We start from the raw sequence: 27737 nt of genomic DNA, 5'->3' as shown, positions 1-27737 counted from the left end.
TTTTAGCTACAGATGGGATAGATTACTATCTTCTGGCAACTTTGGGAATTATCCGGATGCGAGTAGTTCTATTGATGATATTTCTTTGTTATCTACTGAGTTCAGGAATATGGGCTGTGGGGAGATCAACCAGTCAATTTTCCTTCAACCCTGCAATTATACTAGCACATAATTGACACAGAAAAAGAATTCCCCTCCAAAAGTGACAATTAGATGTAACATTCTTTTTCTCTTAACCCATTACCAATGTCAAATTTTGTTTCTCCTGGAGGTTGTTATTTAGTAAAATTTCCCTCTATCTCCCTCTCTTCTTTTTCTCCGTGGTGAGAGATAATGGCAGGATTAAATTAAAAAAATGGTTAAATTTCAAAGGTATATCAATCGAGCGGTCTCATCGATCACGCATGGTGCGGTGAAATAGCAAAATTACATACTATTCTTTTCCCACTTGCAGTTGCAGCGGCCACCTAAAATGGTAATACCACCATCGAAGGTTCCAATTTAGAGCTTAATTTGGCAAAAAGGGTTGATATTTTGGACCAAAACATGAAGCGCAGTCAGTCTGGGCACTGTTCGACTCATCGACTAGAACTTGAAACAGCTGGCGCCGCCCATTTCCCATTTTAGCCACAAGGGTTCCACCCGAACCCAAGAAACCTTCTTTTCATCTCCCCCCCCCCCACCCCTCCCCTCCCCACCCCACCTTCTTCTCCCACAAAATTTCCCCTCTGTCTCTCTCTGAGATCGTGCTGCGCTGACGAATCCCGCCTAATTGGAGCCACTTAAGCGTCAGGTGAGAATTCCACGAATCGGGCCGCTTGGAGATTCCAATCTTTTCGCTTTCCTACTACTCCCCAACCGTCGAGTTCCTAGTGTTTGATTTTCGAATCTAATTTGCTTTCGATCTTTCTAGATCAGGTGCTTTTTACTCTATCATTTACATAATTGCTTGCTCGTCTTTGCAGATTTGGAGGATACGAGAATCTGTCTAGTTCTTGGTTCTTTACCATCTGTTCTTTGCCTCGCTGATTGTTTAGACTTTTCTTCCTAACTTGTAATTGTGGAATTGTTGTTTGTGTGCATTCGGCACCCTTTTCCATGCCTGGAGACGTTTGGTACAGTAGAGTCTACATCACTTCAAGTTGTTGATCCTTTAGATTTTCTCTATTGCACCTCAAGACTTCCCTCCTGGATTTTGTTTAGGTTTCTTTTTTCTCGATTGCACATCTTTTGCCATGTCTCGTTTCTGAATTTAAGTTTTCCTATGAAAATACTATGTTAGCCTGTTAAATACTTACAATCTTCTTCGAGTGTTTCAATTGAAGTACTTCTGATATTCTCATTTTGCCTTGACGATAATTTTGCTGTTCCTTGTATGTTTCACTGTTTACAGTCATAGTTCAGTTTTATGCCCCATGTTCTTAAGTTTTGCAATTGCAACTCTGTAGAGTACTATGTAGTAGATTTTCTTTTCTTATTTATGCAAGTAGATATGCTGGTGTACTCAGCTCTTCTTTTCTTAACCTTTTGACTGAATGATATTAAGGTGAATCTTCATTCCTACTAGCTCTCACAAATCTTCAAGACCAAGTTGATGGGTTATCAGGAAAATTTAGAACTTTATCTCAAATTCTCACGCAAAGAGCTCCAAGCATTATGCAAAAAGCATCATCTCCCTGCAAATAAGAGTCATTCTCATTTAGCTAAGTCACTGGCATCATATTTAAAGGTAAATCTACAATGCTGACCTCATGCACTTCTACACTTCTTTGGTGAAAATGATTATGAAATCTAATTCTATTTTTCGCAGAAGAGAAAGTCAAGTTCAGCAGCTCCAAAGGAGAGACCAGTTAACTCTGTTGGGTTTTCTCTTGATGCATCATATATCCCAGTATTGAAGACCAAAGAAACAGTTCAACCTCTAAAAGAAACCACTGCAGGTATGGTTTATTAAATTTTGTAAGTTACTGTCCAAAAGAAGAAAACAATTATCATGACATCATTGATTTAAAAATGGCAACTGTTATAGGGGCATATGAGAAAATCCACTTCCCTGAGAATGACAATGGGCATAATAATGGCATTAATAAGAAGCTGCATCATGATAGGGCACAATTGCAAATGGGAATCAGTAGCCAGATGGTAAAGGGAGCTCCTGAAAAGGTCTGTGTTTTTCTTTTCTTTTTTTCTGAGCTTACAGTCTCAACCATCATGATGCTTGCCGTATCTGAGCGCTACTGTTGATTTAGTTACACATGTTGTAAGCTTTCAGTTCAGAAGATATGTTCTTTATTTGCTTTGTGTCCTAATGCAGGCATTTGATACTGCTGCAAATGTTGTTTTTCCATTTTGTATGAACAATGAGACAGAAGAAGGTTTTGGTTCTTCAACATCTCGACCTGGCATCATGGGTAACATAAGATCTCGGAGTGCTGCTGATGTCCAAAATAACCCAGCAGCTCGGCGACAAGGTTTTGAGTACCATGATGGCACTGTTTGTAATGGGTTTGAAAAACACTTGGAACCAAGTAATTCTGGTCAGAATCTTCTAAATCATTCTGTTTCTGTAAATGGAACTTGTAATATGGCGCCAATGCAATACAGACACAAAAAAGTTGGTGAATGTTTCACAGAAAGTGACCTTGTCTCATCTGATGAGATTACAGAAAAAGCTACTCCTTCACTTCAATTTTTTGTGATGTCGGAGGAGGGGATTAATCTCTTTGTTGATTTGAACTCTACACCATCAGCATGGATTAATAGCTTAAAAGATGAAGTGTGCATCCACCCAAGATCGCAACATAGTGCACAAGGGAATCTTTCCAATTTTGTTGATATCTTTGATGACCATAGGAAAATTTTGCCATCTGAGTGCACTGTGGTGGATCTACAAAACAAAGCAGCTGAGCAGACCAGTCAGTGCACCAATTCGTCCCTAAGTTCAGCTATCAGTGAGAATTGTCAATCGAAGGGATATCCACCAGATGCAACTGCAGTAACTTCTGGATCTTCTGTATTGACATCAACCAGTATTCCAGTTGAAACTGTAGGATGCCAGGAGGGAAGTGTGGTCTCATCTTCATATCTAACTTCAGATGTTCAGAAGCATAGTGCATCTGAAATTCTGTCTTGCCCATTGGAAAAGGTGCTTCCTCAAGACTCCGTTAATGTTCCATTTAGGAATCAGAGCGGGTTACAAATACCTTATGCATATCCAAAACCTATTGGTAACATAGAGATATGCAGTGCTGATGGGACCAAAAAATACAATGAGGTTCAGTGCTCCAATGTGAAAAGCTCTATAGCTGGTTCTAGTGGTGCTACAAAGAACTCTGAGAAAATCAGTTGTACAATGTCTGATGACATACAAGAAAATATAGAGGATTTTGATAATAGCGTCCTTAAAGGTCATAAAGGAGTCCATGAAGTTTCAGTAGAAATTGGGCTTATTGAAGGATCAACAGAAGATGGTGGTTATGGGGACAGGTTATCAAATTGTTGTCAACTTGCCGGGCAGAGGTTACTGGATTTCCCAATGACTGATGCACAATCTGATGCTGGTTCAGCAGACCATCTTTCTCTTGGCAATTCTGTTCCTGAGGATTCAGTGCCAACATTCAATGCTTTGGTGATTTCCTTTTCTTTGTAGTTGCATATCAAATTGCAGAGTTATAAGAATTGGTTGATTATTTACTGGTTTCTAAAGTTTACCATACATATCACATTACAGGGATTGCATAATAAATGCCATAGCTGTAAAAACATTTTTTGGTAAGCGTTACATAATACATAATATATGCACATGATAACCACTTGGTTATGCGTAAAAGATGCCCCGTAGCAAAGTTCATGGTTTTTCCTTGCTTAAAATGTTTCTCCGGAGTTGCCTCAAGAAATTGTGTTACAATATGACCTACTATTCCTTTTTCTTCTTGGCTGATGAATTACTCAACAGCTAACTAATTAAGAAGCACGGACACAGATACGACACAATACGAATACGGGGATACGATAAATCTTAAATAGGACACAATATGTTTAGGACATGACAAAAATAATTAAAACCATTATATATATATTATTGATATGTTTAGTGAAATATTTTTCTAAACTTGTAAATTAAATGCAAAGGCATGCATAAATTACTCATGAGAGAAAAATAAAATGTACACAATACCACAAAGTCAAAAATATAATGCTAATATGTGACAACGCAATTCAATATTATGAGAATAAATGTTGCATTATATTTCTATAGCATATGTAGGAAAATCCTGCAATAGATAATTTCTATTATAAACTTTTATAGCATATGATAGATCTTATGCCTAAAAATTGTATTAAGAGTGTCCAAAAGTGTCCAAAAAGTGTCCGAATTTATTCTATAATTTCTTAAATATTGGATACGTTGTGAAAGTATTTGACACGTGTCCAACAAGTGTTCGACGAGTGTCGGTGTCCAATAATTGTCAGACATGAACAGAGCATGCTATTTAAAGTGTTCATACTTCATAGCCGAACAGAATAAGCATTTCCTGGCTCAAGCTAATTGGGGCTATGTTTTGGCTAATTTGAGTCTAGTTTCCCTATTTGGCATTTGACATGATTAACTGGATTAGGGATGTGAAGCTTAAAGATAAGACTGAATATTACAATTGAGAGCTGCAACTTTTATGTGGGATTCTTTATGCTTCTGGACATGATGGAAACTACATCCTTTATTTCCAAGCTAGGCGAGTGTTTTCCTTATAGAGGGTGGGATGGACTTCAATGGAACCTTTGGTCGGTGTCCTCCTTGATGTTACCTTATCCTAGATGACTGGAGTATTTGGAGCATAGCAGCACATAATTTGAACCTATAGACATGAATTTCTCAATTTGCCTAGACTACAGGGCATTTTGTGGAATATTAAAGAAGTGTAAGATGTGAGTCCCTCCGGTTCTTAAACCTGAGTAATTTGTGTTCTTGGATTTATGTATTTTTATTTCTCTTTCTTTTTAGTTATGGAAAACATTTGAATGTCTAGTATTAGTTGATAAATGTTCTATTTGAAAATTTATAAATGATACCTTCCTTTGATTCCAACAGTACTGACATGATGTTGTTTCTATTTGCAGGGTAAGGATACTCTGGTGAAGAATACTGATAGTTCAGAGTAATTTCTTTCCTATGTAGACCACATGGTCAGATATGCTTGCAGTCCTCTCTGATGACTGTGTATGTTTGCCTATTTATGCAGGTCATCACAATTCCTAGACAAGCATTCAAAAGAATCAAACAACTCGGAGGACCTTGAGGAGTTCCAGAGTAAGAGGCAGCATGCTTGTGGTCAAAGTAACAGAGGAACGATGACAAATTTGAGTAGTGCAAAGACTTCAGTAATAGAGACACAGTGCGACTTTCCTAGACGGTCCTCACGGAAAAGGTTCACAAATTTTGTTTATATCTTATGTTATGTTCTTTTAGGTCCAAAATTGTGACTGTGATGATACTAAAAGCATATCCATACTTCATATATCACATAGCAGTCCCTCGTTCACAGATTAATAAGCATAAGCTGTAAGCAATAAGCCTTGTTCTAGCAATTTGACTAAGCTACTAGGTTTCTGTTTCTAAATTGGCTCCTTTCAAGTTCTGAGAGCTATAGAAGCAGAAAGATCCATATAGATTCTCTACTGTCATCCTCTTTCTACCCTTTGGCCATATTCGGTGTTCAACATGGCAATAAGATTAATCCACTACATAATTTTTATTGTTGGGATTAAGATTATGGCTCTCAGAGCTGTACATAACGTGAGTGTGAGCTCATTCTACTTTTAGAGTGTACACCGGTGGGCAGGCAAGTTCACATGGATTGAAGTCAGTGCAAGTAAGAAGTCTGAATCATTGGATGCTGTTGAAAGTTCAAAAAAATTATCATATGCAAATGTTGGAAGTTTTGCATATCTTTATTATGTGCGTCAAGGCCCTTTTGAACATAAGACGTATGAGTGCAGTTACATATGTATGTACCTCCATGCGTGCACACACCTTAAATGAGTTATTCATAACAAGCAGTTCAATACATTGAATTGAGCTCAATAATGCTAATTTAATAATAATTCGTTCACTCGTGGGTTCACTTGTGGAATAGGAATAATTTTCTTTTGAAATAAGTCTCCTTATTCTAGTATTGTAAATAAACAATAACTTAGTTTCTTATGGTATACTAATTCATTATTTTCTCTTCTCTTATTCCATTCAATTTTTGAAAATGAATCTGAAATTAGTATTTTGATTTTAGATTAGACAATACTTAATTACTACTATTTTACATCCAATCAAAAGTATTCGTCATTTGATTTAAAATATCACAAATTCTAAATACAGATTTACTATTATTTTTTTTTTAATATCAATTTTATATTGCATCAAATGTAATTATTGTCCTTATATTAATATTCAATTAAATATTATAATAGTTTATATTGGTATTAGCTCTCTTCTTTTAGCATTAAAAATTAGAATACTTCTAGAATTGACTTTATTCCATAGTGAACTGGACCATAATTCTTATCTCAATTGGAGTAGTTATGTTGAAATATTTGTTCACTTCTAAAGTATAGCCATTCATCTATGCAGTAAAATCGAATAACAACTATATGAGGAGTTGATGATTTGGAACTCGGAAGGAGTCATTTATGGCCATCCTGCACTGTTGGAACCTAGGGAGCTACCAGTTATGCTCTTCACTTGTTGAGTCCCGCCTGTTGAAGCATAATGCAACAGAAAATATAGTGGCTTTGTGATAATGAGGTTTCTTTGACAGGATCTTGTACCTAGTTAGCAACTCTGTTCGATTGTTATTCTTGAGCTAATTTTTCATTCATCTGTTGCTAAAGATTTATTTGTGTTCTGAAACATATATGTATCAATTACACGAGCTTTGTATATTTACATTTATTAGTTTTATTTACTGATTAGTGATGTTTGTAATTCATGATACTATTAATTGTTTCTCTGAAGATCTTTTATATATATTTCTGTGTAGAAACCATGATCGAATACTGAAAAAAAAAAATGTGGTAAATGTCGGAAGATTGCAGGTGAAAGAGCCTATTAAATTGGGCAAAGCCGGTTGGAATGCATTGGTAAAAAAAAGTATTTGTAATCTGTTTGGTTATTACAAAGAGATGCAACTGTTCAATATTATTAGATCATTTCTCTTATTGATGTATATGTATAATATCAGGTTGGTTTTTTGAACAATTAAAAAGAGTTACAACTAAGAAAGATGATGCCCCCACGCAGGATCGAACTACGGACCTTCAGTTTACAAGACTGACGCTCTACCACTGAGCTATAGGGGCTCGTTTTCTCGTCTTAGAATTGTAATTTGATTCACTCCCTCAAAGTATACTTTTAAACTATTTAAAGATATCATTCATTAATATTTTATATTGTTTAAATATTAAGTAATCTAATAGATGGATCAAAATGTATAACTTCTTTTAATAAATCCTTCCGTCTTTATTAAGTGGTGCCTATGATAATTTTTTAAAGTATCAAACTCTAAATTTAAATTCATTCAAAGTTTGTTTATTTCTGTTGAGGGGTGAAAGTGAAATGGAGCAATAGTTGAGGGATCCAAATGTAATTAATTCTACGTTGCGTAATATCCTTTCCATTCTCCTCCTTGGAATGTTCCCGGCTCGCTCTCTCGGAGCTCGGATTTCGTGAAGAAACCCTAATCCTAACGATAGCGATGTCAGCTCGATTGCTGCGGCGCGTCCTCAAAGAGAAGGAGGAGGAGAAGCGTCTCGGATCCTCTGATAGCAACGCCGACCTCGACGAGGAATCCGATTCCCCGCCCTCCGCCGCCCCTTCCAAGAATCCATTCGATCTCCTCGACGAACAGGTGGGTCCCCGCTTTTTATCTTTCTTCCAGAAAATACAGTTCTTGATTGCTTGTTCTTATGAATTTTTTGTTCTTGAGCTATTTGCGATATGTATGTGTGTAAAAGCTCCAAGAAACGTTTTGTAGGCATGTCGCTAAGAGGGGTATAGGATAAATATTGGAAAATTTCTTGATAAAGAGGGAGATGGGAGATATAATACTTTAAAGTTAGTGGAAGAGGATTCGAGATTTAAGGTTGGATAGAGTAGCGGGGTGATCTAAAGGCTTGCAGATAGATGGAATGCTATTCAATTTTTTATGCTATTTTTTCTGGCGTTATACTGTCTGTAGAGTACGAAGCTTGTTTTGGATCCTAACCGAGATTATTTTGCCTATTAGATGCTGAGTCGTAATACTCCTGCGCTGCCTCTGCTATCCTAATTTCCTTTATTAATAGGTGAATGCACCGGGAGACAGACTGCTTTCTTTTTTCGGATGAGTATGAAGATCTTTCCCTCGATATCCATGTTGGAATGCTTCTAACTTCTTCTTTCGTAAAACCTTCCACCCAGCAGTTGGGGGATAAAAGAGAAGGAAGAATAAGAAGGCCCAAAGAATCTAAATTGGTCAATCTAGTTTTGATGCCCACATTATTATCATAATTTGAGTATGAGTATAACCCTTGCATACGGCAGCAAAGAGAATTTATATGCAACAAAGAGCTACCAAAATATTATATAGCCAAATCACTTCACAAGTTAATTGAAGACCTGGATCTGTAATTTGCAGTCTCGTTGCCAGTTTTCATACTAATGCACAAATCGTATATGGTTTTCTCCTTTACATAGTTTCTGTCGGTGGCTTTATATTTCACAGTATGCTAAAACTATGTTTTAATGCCTGGCACAAGATATGAATTACGATTCCCACTTGTATAGTTAATTATCTTGTTTCTTTTCAGGAAGATGAAGAGGAAGTTGATGGTGGAGAACCAGTAAATGCTATTGAACATAGACAACCTGGAGTGAGGAGTCCTACAACTATATATCCTTCTTCTAATCGTAAATCCAAGAAAAAGAAAAAAAAGAACAAGGAGGAAGCACGATCTACAACTAGGTCAAAATCTGAAAAATCATTTGATACAATTCTAGAAGATTTATCTATTGGTGTAAAGCCTCCTACTGATCAGATCAAGCTTCGGAATATTAAAGCAGTAAGCAGTGACATTCAAGCTAAGGAAGTGGCACTTCGCACATCTTCTATCCTAGCGGTGGATCCCAAATTTTTAAAAGCTGAAAACGAGCTGCGAAAAATATTTGGTTCTAAAGTTGTCAATTCTTTTGAAAATCAACATATTGGTAGTAGCTCAAGGCAAATAGGTGGGAGGCGTGCAGCACACAATCCAAGAAAAACACTTCTTATTTCTCCGTCAAGCTACTGGCCTCGGTGGGATGGATCCATGTCCATGGAACTTCTGGAAACCAAGGATGGCCTCCATTATTTTAGGTAACTTTTCATCCTTTACGGCTAGTGAAACACTTAAAAGAACCATCCCACTTGAAAGGTCAATTAAACTTTCACTTGAAGACAAAAATTCTGGATATTTTCATTCTCAGTTTGTAAAATTGGTAATGGGCTTGCTTGCAATCTAATCCCTATCTTATCTTGTATGCAACTTACAAATTGTTTTCAGTATTGTCTGCCAGAATGTGATTCCTCCTTACAAACTTATTTGTAAGAAAATTGTGACCTCGATGACTATTAGTTCTGCTAGATCTTTTTCTCGTACAATAAATTTCCTGTTGTCTATTATAATTATTATAAATATGGCACTTTAATTGCTAAATATTGTTGGAGAACATATCTGAGAATAAGGTTCACTAGGATGTTATCTGTCCTAGGATTAGGCAACTTTTCTGTTTTTCTTCGTTTTTGTAATCAAAAGATTTTCTAATTTGGTATATAATTCTTAAGTTTACAGAGTCATATTAGTATTATGTATTATTTCTTTTATTGCTTTATTTTTAGTTTACAAGTCTTCTTTTTTGTTTTATGATTTTACTGTACTGCTACAGACTGTAGCATGCCATATGTTCCTTTTAGCTAGTAATTTAGGAGATTAAACATTGATTAGCTGTTCCTGTAGTTAAGGTGGGAATCAGATAAGTAATTTAGGAGATTAAACATTGATTAGCTGTTCCTGTAGTTAAGGTGGGAATCAGATAAGTATAGCTGTATAAGTAAGAATCATATCAAGGGTTTGTCTTTGCTGTAACTTCCTGTTGAAGACATTCCAGTTTTAGTTTGTCTTGATTGAGTTTAGACTAACATAGGAGGGATTACATATGTTTTTGAAGAATTCTATATCCTCTAGAATTAGAGATTACCTTTTGTCATTTGGATGGAAGTGTTTCAGCTATTAGATGTCATACAGCCCTTGTATAGCTGTATCCAAATGGCTGTCAAGTGAACTTTTTTTGCATCTTGCAGGTATGTCCATTCACAATCTTATCGTCATGCACAAGAAGCATTTGAAGCTGCTAAACTTGCCAATGATCTCAATGCTATTGGAAGTATCTTGGCGCATTATCCATATCACGTTGAATCTTTGTTGACCTTTGCTGAGGTGTTCAAATATTCAGGAGAAAATCAATCATCTGCAGATGCGATTGCGAAGTGCCTATTTGCATTAGAGTGTGCCTGGCATCCTCTATTTAGCCCCTCGCATGGTAATTGCCAATTAAAATACACCCATGATACAAATAAACCATTATTCACAGCCCTTTTTAGCCACATGAAAAACATGGATAGGCGTGGCTGCCATCGATCAGCTCTAGAGGTCTGCAAGTTTCTTTTGTCACTGGATCCTGACGATCCAATGGGAGCTCTATTTTGCATTGACTACTTCTCTCTGAGGGCGCAGGAATACCATTGGTTGGAAGAATTTTCTGAAATATATGGAAGTGACAACTCACTGTGGTTGTTTCCTAATTTTTCATATTCTCTTCCCATCGCTCGTTTTTATCTTGAAGGTGATGCAGAATCTTCTACTGAAGGTGTTCTCCAGGCTGAGAAGGCCACAGCACTTGATCTTATGAAGCAAGCATTGATGCTTCATCCTTCGGTGCTTCAGAAATTAGTTGTGAAGGCACCTCTAAAGGACTCAGCATGGACCCAAATACTGAGAAACGTGTATTTCGGATGTGCAAAAGCAGGAAACCCCTCTTTGGAACACCTGATTAATATATATGTTGAACGAAGTTACATTATGTGGAGGTTCCCAGAGCTGCAGAATTTGTTGAAAGATGCTGCTCTGATGGTTGGTGAATCACTTAAAGAGCATAGCAGAGAGGCACAGGACTGGTCATGTGTCAGAAAAGAGGCATTCTCTTCGGAGAAGAACGAGTAAGTCATTCTGATATTTGAACCTCTCCTTTGTGATCTTTGCTGGTTTATCTACATTTGAGTTCCATAAAAGTATACTCACCTTGATGCCATGAGTAACGCTAGAAATTGGTCGAGGGAGATTTTATTCTCTGGCTGATACACCATGGTCATTTACCAAGCTCAAGCTATAAGCTCGAGCTTACCTTGTACATGAGCACTCAAGTTTGCCCATCAGCCGTTGTTAATATAGCTGAACATATTGGCAACTTCACTTATTTCTCAAGTGGAAAGCTAGGTTCACCTTCAATTAGAGCTCTTAGAATGATGACTAGGTTGGACCATTTACCATTGATGATGCAAGTTTATCTGATTATATGCCTGATAAGTTAATGTGGACAGATCTACTATGCTAGTTAATTTATTGATCTGTATACCTTATATAATTATATCCTTAACACAGAATAACTGGCAAAAATATAAAACTAATAGGCCTGAGTAATGTACCAGCTTTCTTGAACTGGCATATGGTTTCTTTGCATTGTGCCTATTGGATAATGAATTAGCCCCATAATCAAAGGAATCCTTTACTAAGTTGCATAAACACTTTTGTTTGCATTCCTTTCAATTCCTTTCATTTATTTGTTAAAATCTTCATGGGCCATTTTGTTTTAAGCTAATAAGTTTTCGTCTCAAAATTTTTTCCATTGTCTCAAAGTTTTTCTGAGCAGTCCCATCCTTTTTTTCAGGTATTCACATCTGATGGTTTCAGATTTTTCCGATACAATACCGTCACTTCCTCCTGAAGAACTACGACAGTTTATGGTCGGTCCACAAATGGCGCACGACATACAGGATGGTGATAGAGAAGCCATTCCTGAAAGAGCGCGTGCTCCACGTGAGGTCATGGGCCGCAATGCTGCTCTGGTCTTTCTAGAGTCGCTACTTCCTTGGGTAGATTATGGAGATGATAGACAGCAAGATCATGACCAAGATATGAACTAAGGGTGTTGCCACTAGCAGCCTATGAGTGGTCAGTGTTACTTCTTTTTGTACTGTAGGACATACATTCAAAAGATTTCATTAGACACTCGTTTACTTGCATCACATCTATAAAGTGATTGTTCTCTTTTATTTGGCTATGCTCATTTTTGGCGGGATATGACCTTATGCACTTGTGGCATGTAAAATTGTTTGTGCTGCTGTTCTTGATAATATAGCATAAATTAATAAAGAGCATATGTTTGTGCGGCCACTCTTGATATCACATGTTTAACCAACTATTGGCTTACAGTATTTGTGCAGCTATTAAATTGCTTCTGGACCAGTTAACCTCAAGAAATGTAGAATATTTGATTAGAACGTACGTTTCTGTAACTCCTTTTTCCTCCCATTCACAGCAGTTAGAATTGCAAATGGACGAGCAGAAGAAATGCACAACATGGCTCCTGATGCAGGCAGGACATGATAGTCAATTAATCATCACAGAGTGAGCAAGTTTTGGGGTTATGTTTTTGTTTTCTAAATTGTAATGGAACTGAAAAGAAGCTGATCCATATTATATCACTTCTTAGGCTGGTCATATTTTTTATTGGTAATTGAGTCGTGTACCTACACGGATTTCTCAATAAGTTTGCCTATCAGATATAACTCGTTGCTAATTTGAGCAAGCAATGTTCAGGTGCGGCATATTTGATATTTAACAATGCCATATTTCTCTTTAAAAACAGAACATGAAAAGAGAAGGGAAAAAAAAACTGAAAATTTGCTATATTTCTCATCCTCGAGATCACTCATACTTTGATTTGTATAATACTTGCAACCTCAACAACTTAGCTATACCTCAACGAGAAATAACCCATTTCAAGCAGTACATAAAGTTCAAGCCATTTGAACCGTCACACAAGATGCATCAAGGTTTCTATCTGTAAGGGTGAATCATCATTAAGCAAATCTATATTTCTACACATCTTGTTGGTAGTAACAGTATAAGTTAAAGACATTACAGTCATTCGTCCATACTGCCATCGCCTAGCACCTATGCACAGCTTGTTGTATGGTGTAACAAAAGATCAGGAGAAAAGGAAAAGCTAATAAAAGAGGCTCCATATCATTCATTTGTGCTGCCCATGGTCTAGTGTCTAATGTCCCTGTTAGCATTAGTTGATTTACATCTCAAAAGTCAGATTCATATTCAGGCTACAGCTCTTGTTCTTGGATCGCCATGTTGTGGAGTTTGCTCAACATGCAAGTAGCTGCAGACTCCCGTGCTTCCCGACTGCTCCTCTTCAAATCACCCTGAGTCGTGCATTCGAAGTCTAGACCTTTAACCATTACACTGGCCTGGAACATTCCTAGAGAACAGGATAATGGGAAATCTCAACAAGACGAGATTGTTAAATGAAGCACGAGAAAACACAGAAGGAGGAAGATAGAGGCTTAATTGAATAATGCAAGGAGCATGACTTCTCCCACTATATCTAACCTACAATGCTCTCCATCTAACAACAGGGTAGGAAAGGTAATAATAATATGGGGATACTTGCAGAGTAGCATTATTTCTACTGATCAGTGTCATATGATGTCATCCAACCAAACTCCAGCATAAGATGGTACATTACCACCAGATACCACTAGATAGTTGAAACATGTATCACCTATAGCATGTAGCATGTGATACAACTTGATGCAGACAACCAACTGAATGCCCCTTGTATATGGGAAAATCCAACGAAAAATGAACATGGTAAAGGTTTGATATTATGGACAAATGAACTCATTGAAGGATTTGGAAAGATGAGGGAAGATTCATGCCAAGAATGGATCTCCAATAGGAATGGTCACCTAATAATAACATAGGGGTAACTAACTCCTAGGAGGACAAAAGCCATGTAGTCAAGCTAGTCCGCTTCATAGGATTAGTCATATACAATCAATTTGTCCTTCAGCAGCAATAACTCGTCAACTGAATTAAATGATCCAAGTTTTGGCCTTACCATCTGCGGTGGAAGGAAGCACATTATATCTTGGTAGTGTCCAGTTGTTTTCATTGCAAATGTCATCCAGTTCCTGCATGTAAAGAGAAGTATATAATCAGCCAATAACACAATTCAGAAAAATCCTCAAGTGCTTTTGTATGAAGATTGTATGGAGAATAACACGAGGTTGCCAAACAAACAAACAAAAGGTAAATTGGTAACACAAATAAAGATCTGTGATCCCAATAAGAGGAGTTGAGGTAGGTACAAAATTTATGATCACAAATTCAACAGTCATGTCATTGCAGGAAAAAAGAACTAATTATATCTAAAAGAAAACTCGCCTGGCACAAACTCCGCAAACAAAGAACTGCCTCTGACAATCTTTTTCTTTTAATATTTTGAGTTTTCCTCCTTTCTCCAGAGCAACAAGAATCATCTATCTGCATTGTGCTTGAGCAAAAAGCATTGCATGCTTCTATTACAGATTCAACCTTTGGCATCAAGTTATCTCCTTCCGCAAAAACTACATCAGAGAGTAAATGTCAAGTAGCAGAGAATTTGCTGTTATTTCAACATATAATTGAGAAATTACTGATTTGAATTAGAAAATCTCGAATGGATGTCAATTCAGATTCAATAAATTCTTAAGGAGTGACAGATTATGGAATGCTAACATTTGAAAGCTGCAAACTCAGCACTATGTGGTCAAGCCCTTTTTGGGTTGGCTTTCTTTTTCAAAACTTTCTCATGGTTGGAATAAAATGTCCATGAAAGACAACGAATTATGACTATTGAATGATCAATATTGAACATACTATACCAGTTAAAATTCTCTGGATGTTCATCTCGCAATGTGCAATTTCATCTTCCAAGTTCCGCTGCTTTTTACACTAACAGCGAAAAAAGAAGAAGAGAAAGAGCAGCTAACTTTGAGCATAAGAAAACAAACCAACAAAGGTGGAAAAAAACTTCAAAATGAAATATGAGGACATACCAAATCATTCCGTCTTTTCTGAAGTACTTGTAAAGAAGCATGTAATTCATTTCTCTTGGACTCCATTTCCTCTTGGAATGTATCTTGAAATTGAGAATTGAGTTGCAGGGGAACAAGCGGAAGATCAAAAGTAGCTCTACCATCTTGAACAGCATCAGCTATTCCTGGTACGCTTAGTGGTTCTTTGCATGGGCTTTTTGAAGGGGAGGGCTTTGTAGTGAAACCACCAATACCTTCCTGACAGATCCACTGGATGCTTTAATTTGATACAAACAAGGAAAAAAAGAATGCAGGATTTTCAGCCGTAGAAACTCTTGAAATTTTTTTTCCATACATTGGTTGCTATGTACAAAATCGACAAGTCATGGTTTTAAGTCTTGGAACCTCTTCACAAATGGGGGTAATGCTATACACCAGTTTTTCTTGCAAGTGTGCTATTTAGTTACTCCTAGTAGAATTGAAAAATAAAATATTGAAGTCCTACTTACTCCAGCTGACATTTTATGACCATAGAACCCCTAATTAAATTATCCAGTGAGTCCGGACAAAAAGGTGGTTAAAGAACGGTTTGACAAATGAACCTCAATCCAATGCTTTACACTGTAGGATTTCTATTAACGAGGAAAAAGGAGAGTAATGTGACTCTGGAAAATTTTACGATATAAGACCACAGCTAAAATGGGACTCTCATTTGTCTGTCAAGCTGCAGGAAGAAGAACAAGTAGCCCACTTAAGCATCAGGTTGCAAACTTCTTTTGATAAGTACAGTATGAGAACGCATAAATAAAGAAGACTGCATTTACTATGGCTTGGCCGAAGTGAGTTCACCTGCCTAGAGGACTTATAAAGAACTGCAATCAAGTTTATATGAGCCTAAACAGCAACAGCAAACTCATCTTTTACCTGATATTGGATTTAAGTCATAACAAAGCAATAATTCTAGAGTGTTGATGTCAGTATGTCACAAAAGACAACAATTGATAAATTTTCTGTAAATTGTTCTGGATCCTTCTCATCTTATAAATGTGCTCTAGCAACCTCCTATTAATTAAATTGCTGCAAAAAGCTAGATAATGAGGATGAAGAGGATGCCGATAGCATTAAGGTAATGATTGTGAAGTACAATCTCTCTCACCCAGCACTTTAAAATTTAAAATTCATTTACTCCAAGACATTCCTTTGATATGAACTTTATATACTTGTAGCCATAAGATAAGTACATAACAACATATTGAAAAGTAGAGAATCAAGTAACAATGCCTGAAAATAAATTATGATGCTCATACCAAGGAAGGGCATAGTAGAAACAAATATGATGAGAAAAACATTTCAATCTTATATAGTTCGCTAGCATCATAGGTCGATTATGGTGTAAGCATACCTTATCATCAGAGCCATCCATGCTGACATCTGCTGCAACATAAGTATCAGCTGTTGCCCTCCTATTAGCATGAGAATCCAGAATGACATCCCTTACCATATCCTCCTCATGAATTAATTGTCTCCCATTCAAGGATAAATGATTATTTTCACTACAAGACCTACAATCAGCTAGAGATGACTCATTTATACATGATTCTCCAAATGTTCTGCTTCTTGCAGTAACAAGTTTCTCTCTGTTTTCATTGATTAAGATTTCCAAAGTTTGTCCATTCTGAAGCAATTGATCATCTGTTCTCTGTTCTTCCATGGAAGGCTTGAGAGAATAACCAGCAGTGGAATCTGCTTTACAAAGATCTATACATGTTACGTACTTTCTATTCTTGTCAATTTCTTCAAATTTAGTTCTGCTCTTTCTGTAGCTCAATATGTCTACAATTTGCTCATTTTTTGGAAATCTGCTGTTAGCCCTCTGATCTTTAAGTGTGTGCACTTTATCTGACTCTGATGTACATTTGGTATTCAGATCTGCTTGCTGTCTTAGCACATCTGATGAACCACCAGCACATGCTTCCCTGATCATTCCAAATGAGCAATCATCAGAAATGAAGAAAACATGACAATCATGTATTCTTTTCTGGCCTAGATCAAGATGGATAGCATGCAAGTTTTAGCAAATCATTTATTACCTGTGTAGCCAGTCAGATAAGATACCAAGATATGGTAGTAGCAGATAGTGCTCAACTACTGATGTTACCTCAGTATTTAGACCCCTTCTGACTAGAGGACCTCGCAAGCTGCAAAAGCACAGATAACTTCCGTAAAGTGAGAAAATCATAGAGGAGACAACAAATTACTTTAACAAATAATTTGTTAAAGCACATGAATACCAGACCAACTGAACATCTCACAAGATAACGAGATTCACAATCGCATGAAGTCCATGTTGAGGAGCCAACAAATTACTTTAACAAATAAAATGTGCCAATATAAGAAATTCATCCAACTTGTGATAGAACACCTAACAAAAACAACCAACTGAAATACACCAATACAAACCTGCTGACTACATCTTTTACAAGAATTTCTGTAAGCTCCTCCTTGCCTGCTTCCGTATACTGCATCACGTATAGCCTAGTAGTTGTTCGTTCCTTACTTAAGGAATATGCCAAATGTCGTTCCAGAATACACAAGTTTGATCGGCTGATACCTATTTATGATAATCATTTTCTCTGAATGAATATCAAATAGAAAATATAAATTCAACAAAACTCTAGTTCACCAGCAGATTGACCAGATAATAGTCAAGCACCACAAATTCCGAATTAGAAGATAATATAGAAGCTCATAAAGCAACAGGACTGGTTTATCATGATCCTTACCACCAAAATAATTTAAAAATCAGGTTGAAAGGGATGTAAATGAACCTAACACATTCAACAAAATAACGGGTTATGTAATTATGTTGCAACAGTGGTTTATATATTTAAATAATAAAGTGCTGATAGAAAAGGCACACATTTCATAAACTTCGCATTATGCAGTCCTATTATTTCAAGAGGACTTTATAGAGATTGATAAAACATATTCTCATTCTGTTTAACCCAATTTTTTAAAAGTCCAAATAGTAGCGAAAATTTGTAAATTTCATGACAAATGGAAGGGATATTTGTGCAGACTTACTCTTGGTTCATTTTCCCAAACTGGACAGAAATTTCAGAGCAACATTTTTTTTTTGGGGTTACTTCAGAACTACAAAAAAACAAGCATCCGTTAAGAGAAACTACATTTTCTCTTACAATATCAGGCATGTCATGCCCAGAACACGCAGTAACAAGCCCAAATTATGCATGAAGCTACGGTCATTTTAAATTAAAAAAAAATTCCCTTTACACCAGTTGTGGCAATGCCGCAATGATAGGGACATAACCTCCAATATTTATACATCCAACGAAACCAATTTACTTTTTCAATCACTAAGAGATCAGAATGTATTAGCATCTAAGTAACAATAGAAATAAGTAATGTTTACGAGGAGTTGGCCAAAACTAGATTTGGCATTTGTCTTCAAGTTTCACAATACTGTTCCACCTTTTACCATGATTAGTGTAAAGCAAAACAAGTTAGCAATGTTGAATGCTTGCCTCTCAATATAGGCTTCTTATGGCTGCATTAATCATTTAACTATGAGCACACAGAAAACAAACAGAATATATTACGGATTATCTACTACAGATTCTTAGTTAAACTTGTTTGACAAAATGATAACATTACTTAACTAGCTGCTCTGGACCGGTTAGACAAATTACCTCTTCATGCAGTAGGAATGCATCCAAAAGGGAATATATAATTGAATAAAGTGGAAGGAAATAAAAATCTTCACAATAGTTGCAATATAATTTATGATACATTAGAATTATATAATTCGTTAAAATTATATTAGAAGAAAATAGGTGTCTCACGAAAGAATCCCATCACCAATAAAACACAGTTTGAACATTTCTAAAACCTATTATTTATTTAGAAAAGAGCATGAAAATATACTATTATTATGCAATTGTCTGCTATTCCCTAGAGTGGACATGACCTCATTTATCAGTTAACAGATTTTCAAGATAAAAACTAGAATATCACATAATAAGAATGTACACCTCTAGATGCAAGTGTCAGTACATAGAAAATAATTTTCCAAATTTCAGATGGATATCAAGGTCATAGGAAAATAGATTATCAGAAAAGTCATTATACAGTAGCTAGAAATCGAGGACACCTGCTTTATACTCCACTTCAGAAAAAGCAAGTTGCTGAAGGACATCTTCACATGATTCGCCTGAAGAACCAGTTGTTCGTTTTTTTCCTGATGATGAATGTACTTTTAGCTGGTTGCTGCATACCAAATTGTCGTCTGGTGCATCAAGTTCTTTTTCCACCAATGACCAAACACCCTGAGTCACAGAGCTAAACTGAAGCAGACATTTTCCTGTCGTAGGATTTATTAGAAATACAGCAACTTTCATGATTGGCCATGTCTCCATATTTGGCACATCTTTTGATGCATCTAATGCACCAGAAATATCACAGGCATCCATGACCATTTTCTCTGTCGCTGAGAGTTGCTTCCCGAGCCCTTTTGAGTTATCACAGTCATGCATGAATTTCATGTACATCAATAAAGCTGGTTTAGCAATAGAAGCGGATTTGCAGAAAGATTCAAAACCAAGAAAGTCAAGTCGCGGAAACTGCCTCCGGTGGTAGTAATTATATAGCAGCACAACTGCATGCATCTGTCACAACACAACACTTTGTCAATGTACTAAGTTATTAAGCAACAAGAAAGGAAAAAAGAACAGCAAGTACAAGAGAAAAAAGAAGATAAAAATCCACTAATACAAAGATATTCTCCTTAAAAGAGTGGCTCACAATATGTTTGAAGTTAATTTTGGTTTGTTTTCACCAGTACCAACTTACCAATCCAAAAACTGGATGTATATGTGTCCTTATCAGATCAAACCAAATTGAACTTTGATATACGTGAAAATAGCTTATACCCCCAATTTTATATAGATACACTATTGGCATGAGGCACATTGACTAGTTGAGAGTGGTAGGAGCTAATGTGTTCCAACTCCACCCTGAGTTCTTTGGAATTATCTTTAAAAACTGTATACTTATGTCTGATGAATGGCTTCCTCTAATTGATTCATCTACAGAAGCTAAGTAACCAAGATTATTGGTTGAACTATATCTCAAGTTAGGTGAGTATATCAACATAATTAAACATATACAACCCATTACAAAAATGTGTGCTAAAATTAAGTCATTAATAGGAATAAAATGAAAAAAAAAAAAACTGCTCACAATACCTGGCACTCAGATGCAATTTACCCACATGCACATCCAAGGGAACTATCCTAACACTACAATAAGTTAATACTTAATACCACTCGCCCCAATCAACAACAGAAAATTGAACTAGGGTGAGATATTAGTTTTTTGAAACTTAAAAAGGATAATGTAAAAAGCATGACTTGACAGAATAAAAAAGTGAGCAAAGGAAAATGAGAAAACTGGTGGATTATAGGTTAGACAATAGGAATGCTTCATTTGATTGTTGCTTGCAGAACATATAGGAGATAAGCACAATCACATTAGAAATGTAGAACAAGGTTACCCTTAACTAACTTCCATTTTAATTAGTCCAAAGCATAATATCTAAATCTATAATAGCCTAATCTATTAAGAATAAAATGGATGAAAATAATCTGTCAAGATTTCCACAACAGTTTTTATAGGTAAATGGACACTAAGAAGACTACTCTAGTTGAATGAACGACTACTTAGTGATTAGACAAATTTGTAAAGGTGTGAGGAACTACTTTCTAGCAGGCAATCACAGCCACAAAATTCTATTGTCCTATGAAATAGCCCTTCAAGAGAACCTACTGGCTCATCTGAAAGTTTCAAGGTCGTTAAAGCAACTTATGAGAACAGTTCTATGTTCTATGGTCCACCTCCTTCGGAGACTACAACAATTAACACTTGTTAAATATGAAATTGTAATCCTTGTGATTCCAGTTCATCTATCTCCAACTGGCAAGTGGCAACTATGTGCTATTTAAGCTTATTAGAAAAGGCACATAAACATAGGAAATATGGTAAGAAGAGGCACCTAAACTGTAATAGGACATCTACACCGACAAGCTCCAAAATTAAAATTTGCCCCAACCAAGACAGTGTATTCCTTTTTCAATGAATGCACAACTTTTTCGATTCTTATCTTTGATATCACTAGCTTCTATCAGATTACAGAAGGCATCATTACCCTGCCCAACATGCGCTCTTAAGTTGAAATTACAATATGATGATGAATATGATAAAAAGAACGAACTAATGTGCTCCGAAAACTAAGGATGATGCAATCATTATATATATGAAAGAGTACCAAGACGTCGCATAATTCTTTTCATCGCATGGCGATACCTGCTTCGCGACGGCCTCCTGCTGAGCGAGAGAAGGGGGGTTCTGCGACGATCCCCTGATGGGAAGAAGCGGGGCAACGAGGTGGTCTATTAGAGCTTGGATAATGTCCTCTGTCGGGACCAAAGCGGGCGCGAGCGCTTCCGCCGCTCCTCCTCCTCTTCCTCTCGCCATTAGAGAAGCGAAGGCAGGAGAAGACGTAGGAGAAGGAGAAGGGTTTGGGTTTTCGGGGATTGGGAGGATAGGGTTTTGGCTAGGTTTTCGGGATTATCGCGATTGGTTGAGCGAGAGAGATAGGTGGTGCGTTTTTGGAAAAGGAAAAGGCGCGAAGATGGCGTGAGGGGATACTGGATCGTACGGAGCCGTCAGCCTTTTTCTTCGTTGCAGTAAAAAAAGATACAACTTGGTGTGAAATCGTCCTTGTGTACTACCCACGGACTAAATTATAGAATCTCTTTTTAAGGATAATTATGGTTGACTAATTTATTTATTTTGCATGTGTCATTGACTTTGTAACTATTAGAAACACTCCAAAATGTACATTTTATTGGTTATTTATTTAAGATCACATTTGGCTTTGAATTTAGAAACTCTTTCATTAACTGATTTAGGAACTCCTAAACTAATTCAATAATTAATTTTTTTTGTCATATATAATTAAGCTTACTCTCTAAAAAAATTAAGATTAGAAAATAAGATCGACTAATCAAGTTCGAAACTTTCAAACTAAACAAAGCATAAGATTTTCTATTATAAGATGATATATGAATGCAACCTGCTCAATCATTATTATTTGATGTTTTTAATAAAGAGGATCAATGTGTATTAAAAAAAAAAAAGAAGTGATGTATGTGAAAATAGGCATATATTGTCATCCTATAAAACAAAATATTTAAAAATTGAAAAAAGATACATTGAAATTGTCTCGTTTTCAACCATAGTCGTTGAAATAAATCGAGGTTTAAAAGGATTTACTTCCTTTACACCAAAAAATCAAAAAGCCTTTTACTTTTGTAGGTCTTTGTTTCACCCATTCTCAATTATATAAAAAGATACAAGTTCATGCCTTCCAAGTTGGAATTTCTAAACAGAAAAACCTTGAAGCAGATAGAATAGCATGATAACAATTAACAGCTACCATCAAAAGTAAAAGAGAGTGTCTAATTAAGATCTGAACTCAAAACAATCAACCTTGCATGTATTAAGGACAAATATATGGCCTTTTCTCAGTTCCTTCACAAAGTGGAATAACAGTGAACTATGATTTAAACTCGAATCAGTAACTCAGTGGAAACATAACATGGGAGAAAAGAAATGTACAAATGGTATCTTGAGCAGGAATTCAGCACTGCTCGGAACATGGGGTCCAGAAATTTTTTATTAAAACAGAAAAGAAAAAGATTCAAGTAGTGCTGCATATACATATTAGGAGTATCAAAGGGATGTCGTGGAAGGCGCGGGATCTTCTCTTTTCTTCACCTACCATGTCCCCAGGCTTACTTGAAAAAGAATTTCCAGATCTCTTTGTCCGTGGATTCTGAGACAAGGTGAGCTCCAAAAGTGCCTTCTTCATCTACGAGGGCTCTTAGCTGCCGCACTCCACTGTTGGAGCCAACATAGTGCTTCTTGTTAGCCAAATACAACACCCCATATGGTGGTTTCAAGCACTGCAAGAACGAAATCTCTGATGAGATGAAAAGAATCCAGAATACTAACAAAGACATCTCTGTATAATGAGAAACCATAAAATGATTATAAATATATGCAGAAAAAAGATGAGGTTCCTTGACCATGTATCTATTGGCATACCCACTTAAGATTCTAATGGCAAGTCTCCTATATTTTCCCTTCTACTTATTTTCTATACCTATATGACTTGACAAAGAAAGTTGAGCTCTCAAAGACTACTGATGATGTGGGCTGACGCTGCCCAGTACCTGAATATCAAGGAAGTTGGTAGATACATAAACTACTTGGATGGAAGTTATAGATCCTTTTTTGGTAGAAATTATTCTTTCTTGCAAAAAACTCAATTAATACAACAGGTTGATTACCCAGTGCAGAAGACATTATTCTTTTATTCCTTCACTAACAATGCTAGACCTGAACAGTATACCCTACTAAATCACAGCATAAATTGTAAACATTCAATTACTTCCCTATGTTACAGAATCAGAGTGGCAATTCATCTTTGCAAAGACCATCAAATTCATCAAATACCATCAAAATCATTACACAGTTGCAGCATATCAGTCAAGAACCATCATGATCCTTATTCTAGATTTAGTTCCAAATTGAGGATGTTTACAGCAGTATCCTTGTGAAAAGTATCTGACAGGTCAAATTTTACTTCTACTTGTGTCACAATAAAAAAGCTATATATAATGCTTTCTTAGTTGGAAAAAGCTCTCTTTTCAATCTTCCTCTCCCCAAATGACAAATGAAACAAGAATGCATAAATCAACTTAAGTGAGTCATCAAAATCAAAATACAGCAACATGAATCCATTATAACCACCTTATAGGTTTATCCTCAATTTCCAAATAGTCCCATTTCCTGTTCAGTCAAGTGCACAAATGATGAATTTAACTAACTGAAGGTGAAGAACAAATAGAAAGATTACTTGTCCCAAAACAACCCGTTGCATTTACCATGATTTTTTAAGTTTTTAACTGAGTAGGAACTAGGAACTACATGAAGAAGGATTCATGCTTGCCATCAAAGGTCAATTCAACCTCATACATTAGCAGATGGCAGTTCAAGCCAGAGGAGAAAACACAAAAGGTAAGATGGCTTGATTTTATTAGAAACTAACCTTTTTTATTAGGGAATAGAAGTTGTGGAGAGAGTTCGCCGTGTAAGGGATGTCATTAATTAAAACAACATCATATCCACCATCTCCTGGGTCTCTCTCATTTGCCCTCTCCCACGCGCGGCTCCCAGAGAGCTTTCTTGATCGCCTAGAGGAGGTTTCATGACCAACGATGCTACCATCCTGACTGCTATATCCATCTACAAGATCATCTTCAGAGAAACCGAAACCCATAACTGGTGCTACCTCAAAACCATCTTCCTGCACAACTGAGAGGACTGTATGAAGCTCCTCCCACTCCCCAGCATAAAACCGAATATCATGGGGCAATTGTTGTCGAGATGGAGTGAGGGGACTCTCAGGCTGGCGACTCTGCCTATCCCGTGCCTGTTCAAGATTTGCAAGGACATTGGGTATTGTTTTGCATCTTATTGTTTCAGCACTGGAATCTTCAAAATGCACCGTTGAAGCACCCTGGAAAAGGTTTGGTAAGAAAATTAGTTAATAAAAAAACAAAATAATAAGAAGAAATGGTAACTGGGACAAAACTGAACTAATGAAACATGTTCCAATGACAAACTATCCAGTGCATAGTAGATAGTACTGGAAAGTTACTTTCAACATTTTACTTAGAGAATAAACATACCTTCAAACAAGCAAATATCCCAGGGAGACCATACCCACAGCCAAGCTGCAAGAGAGAATCTGTTATTAGAAACTTCTAAGAATAGGAGCAAGACATCAGAAATTCATGCAATGAATGGATGCATCAAGCAGAGATTTCTCAAGTCATGCTGTTCTAGCCTTCAATATGTAGAAAGTAATAAAATAACAATAAGCCCATGCTTCACAAAGGTTTCCAGCACTTCCAAATCAATTTTCATCAATCTAATCTACAGTAAAATTATGGTGTCCTTTGATTTGAAGGGTTTCTTTCACTTTCACTTCTTATGTTGTAGCGGTAGTTTTACACTTCAAACCACATGCATAGAATTATGTAGCTTCTTTCAGATCTTTCTATTTATTTTCATTGGTGGCAACTTCAGATCTAAACCACTTATGGTTTAAGTCTTTAAGAAATCTCTGTTGGCATATTTTCATATAGTACCATATTTCCTCATATTTGGCTCCTCTTTCCTTTTGAGGAACTGCCAAGAAAAATTAATAAAAATATCTTCATATTTATTAGAAGGACGAAATTTCAGCCAAACGACTCATTACAAGATATTTAAGAAGTACCTCTAGAATCCTTTTGCCTCTAAAGCTTAATAGACCATCGCGGATCTCATTTTTAAGAACATTTACAAGATCAATTGAACTCTCCCAGGATTTCAGAGCACCTACAGTGAAACGTAATAAGAAAGCTGCATATGATTCCCATATAAACTGGTCACTAGAATTAGTACACTTACCTTCACCTTTTGAGGGCACTGTGTCAGATTTAGAAAGCCCAATAATATCAGCCACACTAACTTTTCCCTGAAACACGTGGTAAATACGTAAAGCTATCAAAACTGAATAAAAGAAACGAGCCAAAGAACTGTAACATCAGTTTAACTGAGGCAGCAGAGAAAATTGTCCTCCGCTGACTCTGATGGTCAAATTCATGACATCACAAGGCTTTGGCACAATATGCTAGTCAAGGATCACAATCTAGCTTTGCAAATAGATGATTGCCAGTAGATTTGAATGGTATAATAAATAAGAGAGCACTAACACAAGAGATGGAATTAAAATATACCAAATTATCAATACCTTGAAGATGTTCAGGCCTTGCATTTCAACATTCTCTCCAGCATACTTATAGGGGTGAGCATTCTACAAGCCAAGTAAAATAGTGGCCATGTTAATAGAAGGAATAAGATATTTTCCTTTCTTGAATAACAAATGACAGCAAAATTGCAGAACTATATAAAATGTCAGCAAAGCAATCCCATTTTATCAACCAAGACTAAATGAGCAGAGTATTTAATAAGACTAAAGGATGAATACAACAACAGCAGCAACAGAGCCTTTAGTCCCAATTGACACTAAAGGATGAATCCCTCTCTGAAGCAGACATCAACTAATTTCCCTTCAAACGGAACATTTCTGCTGCAGAAGTAAGCAACTTTTCTGGAACGAAAACCCGTGCACCACATATTTACTCAATATATTAATTGGGTAAACCACAGAATTATTGAACTACGACCCCCAACCACAATCTAGGGAAATGTAAAAATACCTTCGATGGAATAATCTCAACTGCCGGTGAAGGAAGATGAATATCTCTTTCTGAAACAATGTTAACGCAATGATTCGCCTTGTCATGCGGTGCCAATCCAGGCAAGCATTGTGCAAGGAGTGATGGCGCACGCATCTTCTTCCTCTCAATTCCTTTTATCAGAAGCTAGAACACCAATTCGCTCCTAATTATGTATTGATGGCAACAAAGAGATGATAAATACCACCACCAACGAAACAACCAAAACCACGCGATCAAAATTCATGCAAAGATCGTGAAAAATAACTTCGTTTTCCAAGCTCATTTTCAAAGTTAAATCCATACAAATCAGCAAAAATTAGTAATAACTCCAAAAGAATATACAATCCATCAAAAAAAAAAAAAAGCCGTCTTTCTTCTCAAGCCAATCGATAAACAAAGAGTAACTACGTTTTCGCGCGCAAACAAAGCATCCCTCAGTAGCAAACACTAGAACCCATACATGGAACAAGAGATTGGAAGAAATTAACTCCCAAGAAAGGAAGAGGGAAAATCACGTACTTGACCAAAGGATCTGCGTAGGGGATTCGTTAATCTCGAAGAAACTTTGGATCCTGCAAGAAAACCCTAAACCTGCGAAGTCAAAAGGCAGGCAGAAGCGAGAGACGAGAGAGAAGCTTGCCTTGCTCTCGAGAGAGCTTGGGGTATTTCGGACATCAAATCCCCACTTTAGCCCTGTGATCACCCGGTAATATCGATAAGCCCGCTGCTTGCGCCTCGACACCCTAAAAAACGGCGCGGCTAGCGTGGAAATCGAAGAGGATGGCATCCTTGTAATTTACTCAGGAAAATGAGGGTGTTTCTAATGACGCCATAAGCAGGCAGACATGCCGGCCTGGGTTTTAAGGCTCCCCCAGTAGCCACACCAACCATAGCAATTTAATTCAACCATCAAATTATTAATCCAACAAAAAAAAACCCCCCTCTCAATTTATTATATATCATTTGGTACTCCAGGATGACCAAAAAAATAAATAAAAAAAGATTAGATGTTTAAATAACTTTCTAGAATCATTCCTCTTGCTGCTTTCCAATAATTCCATGTAATTAATGCAAGTAGTTCTACTTT

General features: G+C 36.6%; 4 protein-coding genes and 1 non-coding gene across 15 annotated transcripts; 2 read left to right on the top strand and 3 right to left on the bottom strand.

Annotated features, from left to right (window-relative positions):
* The first annotated feature begins 658 nt into the window (after positions 1-658).
* Positions 659-6983, top strand: LOC140773602 (uncharacterized). 7 transcript variants are annotated; one of them, XM_073116242.1, is made up of 9 exons: positions 659-793; positions 966-1115; positions 1568-1729; positions 1811-1940; positions 2030-2163; positions 2315-3628; positions 5119-5156; positions 5241-5426; positions 6623-6983. In XM_073116242.1, the coding sequence occupies exons 3-9, from the start codon at positions 1595-1597 to the stop codon at positions 6633-6635; spliced, it is 1950 nt and encodes a 649-aa protein (XP_072972343.1). In that variant the 5' UTR covers positions 659-793; positions 966-1115; positions 1568-1594; the 3' UTR covers positions 6636-6983. The 7 variants fall into 7 exon arrangements, with proteins under 7 accessions (XP_072972343.1, XP_072972342.1, XP_072972341.1 ...); XM_073116241.1 differs by having other exon boundaries at positions 1547-1729; XM_073116240.1 differs by having other exon boundaries at positions 966-1203; positions 1547-1729.
* A 295-nt stretch (positions 6984-7278) lies between these two features.
* On the bottom strand, positions 7279-7350 carry TRNAT-UGU (transfer RNA threonine (anticodon UGU)). The gene has a single exon. It is a non-coding gene; the product is annotated as a tRNA-Thr (tRNA).
* Positions 7351-7633: 283 nt separating this feature from the next.
* LOC140774311 (uncharacterized) lies at positions 7634-12922 on the top strand. 2 transcript variants are annotated; one of them, XM_073117251.1, is made up of 5 exons: positions 7634-7898; positions 8839-9383; positions 10368-11282; positions 12011-12294; positions 12665-12922. In XM_073117251.1, exons 1-4 carry the CDS (start codon positions 7746-7748, stop codon positions 12264-12266), a joined length of 1869 nt encoding a protein of 622 aa, XP_072973352.1. In that variant the 5' UTR covers positions 7634-7745; the 3' UTR covers positions 12267-12294; positions 12665-12922. The 2 variants fall into 2 exon arrangements, with proteins under 2 accessions (XP_072973352.1, XP_072973351.1); XM_073117250.1 differs by having other exon boundaries at positions 12662-12922.
* A 272-nt stretch (positions 12923-13194) lies between these two features.
* Positions 13195-21915, bottom strand: LOC140774474 (uncharacterized). Of its 2 annotated transcripts, none has more exons than XM_073117483.1 (10): positions 21597-21915; positions 19387-19900; positions 17676-17826; positions 17306-17431; positions 16618-17191; positions 15237-15473; positions 15063-15132; positions 14584-14765; positions 14258-14330; positions 13195-13615 (listed from the first exon to the last, which is right to left on the bottom strand). In XM_073117483.1, exons 1-10 carry the CDS (start codon positions 21765-21767, stop codon positions 13461-13463), a joined length of 2253 nt encoding a protein of 750 aa, XP_072973584.1. In that variant the 5' UTR covers positions 21768-21915; the 3' UTR covers positions 13195-13460. The 2 variants fall into 2 exon arrangements, with proteins under 2 accessions (XP_072973584.1, XP_072973585.1); XM_073117484.1 differs by having other exon boundaries at positions 17306-17413.
* Positions 21916-22765: 850 nt separating this feature from the next.
* LOC140773055 (uncharacterized) lies at positions 22766-27389 on the bottom strand. Of its 3 annotated transcripts, none has more exons than XM_073115395.1 (9): positions 27291-27389; positions 27170-27222; positions 26630-26813; positions 26161-26223; positions 25818-25884; positions 25645-25745; positions 25052-25096; positions 24409-24879; positions 22766-23260 (listed from the first exon to the last, which is right to left on the bottom strand). In XM_073115395.1, the coding sequence occupies exons 3-9, from the start codon at positions 26762-26764 to the stop codon at positions 23090-23092; spliced, it is 1053 nt and encodes a 350-aa protein (XP_072971496.1). In that variant the 5' UTR covers positions 26765-26813; positions 27170-27222; positions 27291-27389; the 3' UTR covers positions 22766-23089. The 3 variants fall into 3 exon arrangements, with proteins under 3 accessions (XP_072971496.1, XP_072971495.1, XP_072971494.1); XM_073115394.1 differs by having other exon boundaries at positions 27170-27235; positions 27291-27375; XM_073115393.1 differs by lacking the exon at positions 27291-27389 and having other exon boundaries at positions 27170-27285.
* Positions 27390-27737: the final 348 nt, after the last annotated feature.

This window comes from Typha angustifolia, chromosome 13, assembly GCF_048772165.1.
Source record: "Typha angustifolia cultivar Huaian chromosome 13, ASM4877216v1, whole genome shotgun sequence".
NCBI classification, from domain to species: Eukaryota; Viridiplantae; Streptophyta; class Magnoliopsida; order Poales; family Typhaceae; genus Typha; species Typha angustifolia.
The sequence above is the reverse complement of the archived record's forward strand: the minus strand, read 5'-3'. Positions and strand labels throughout refer to the sequence as shown.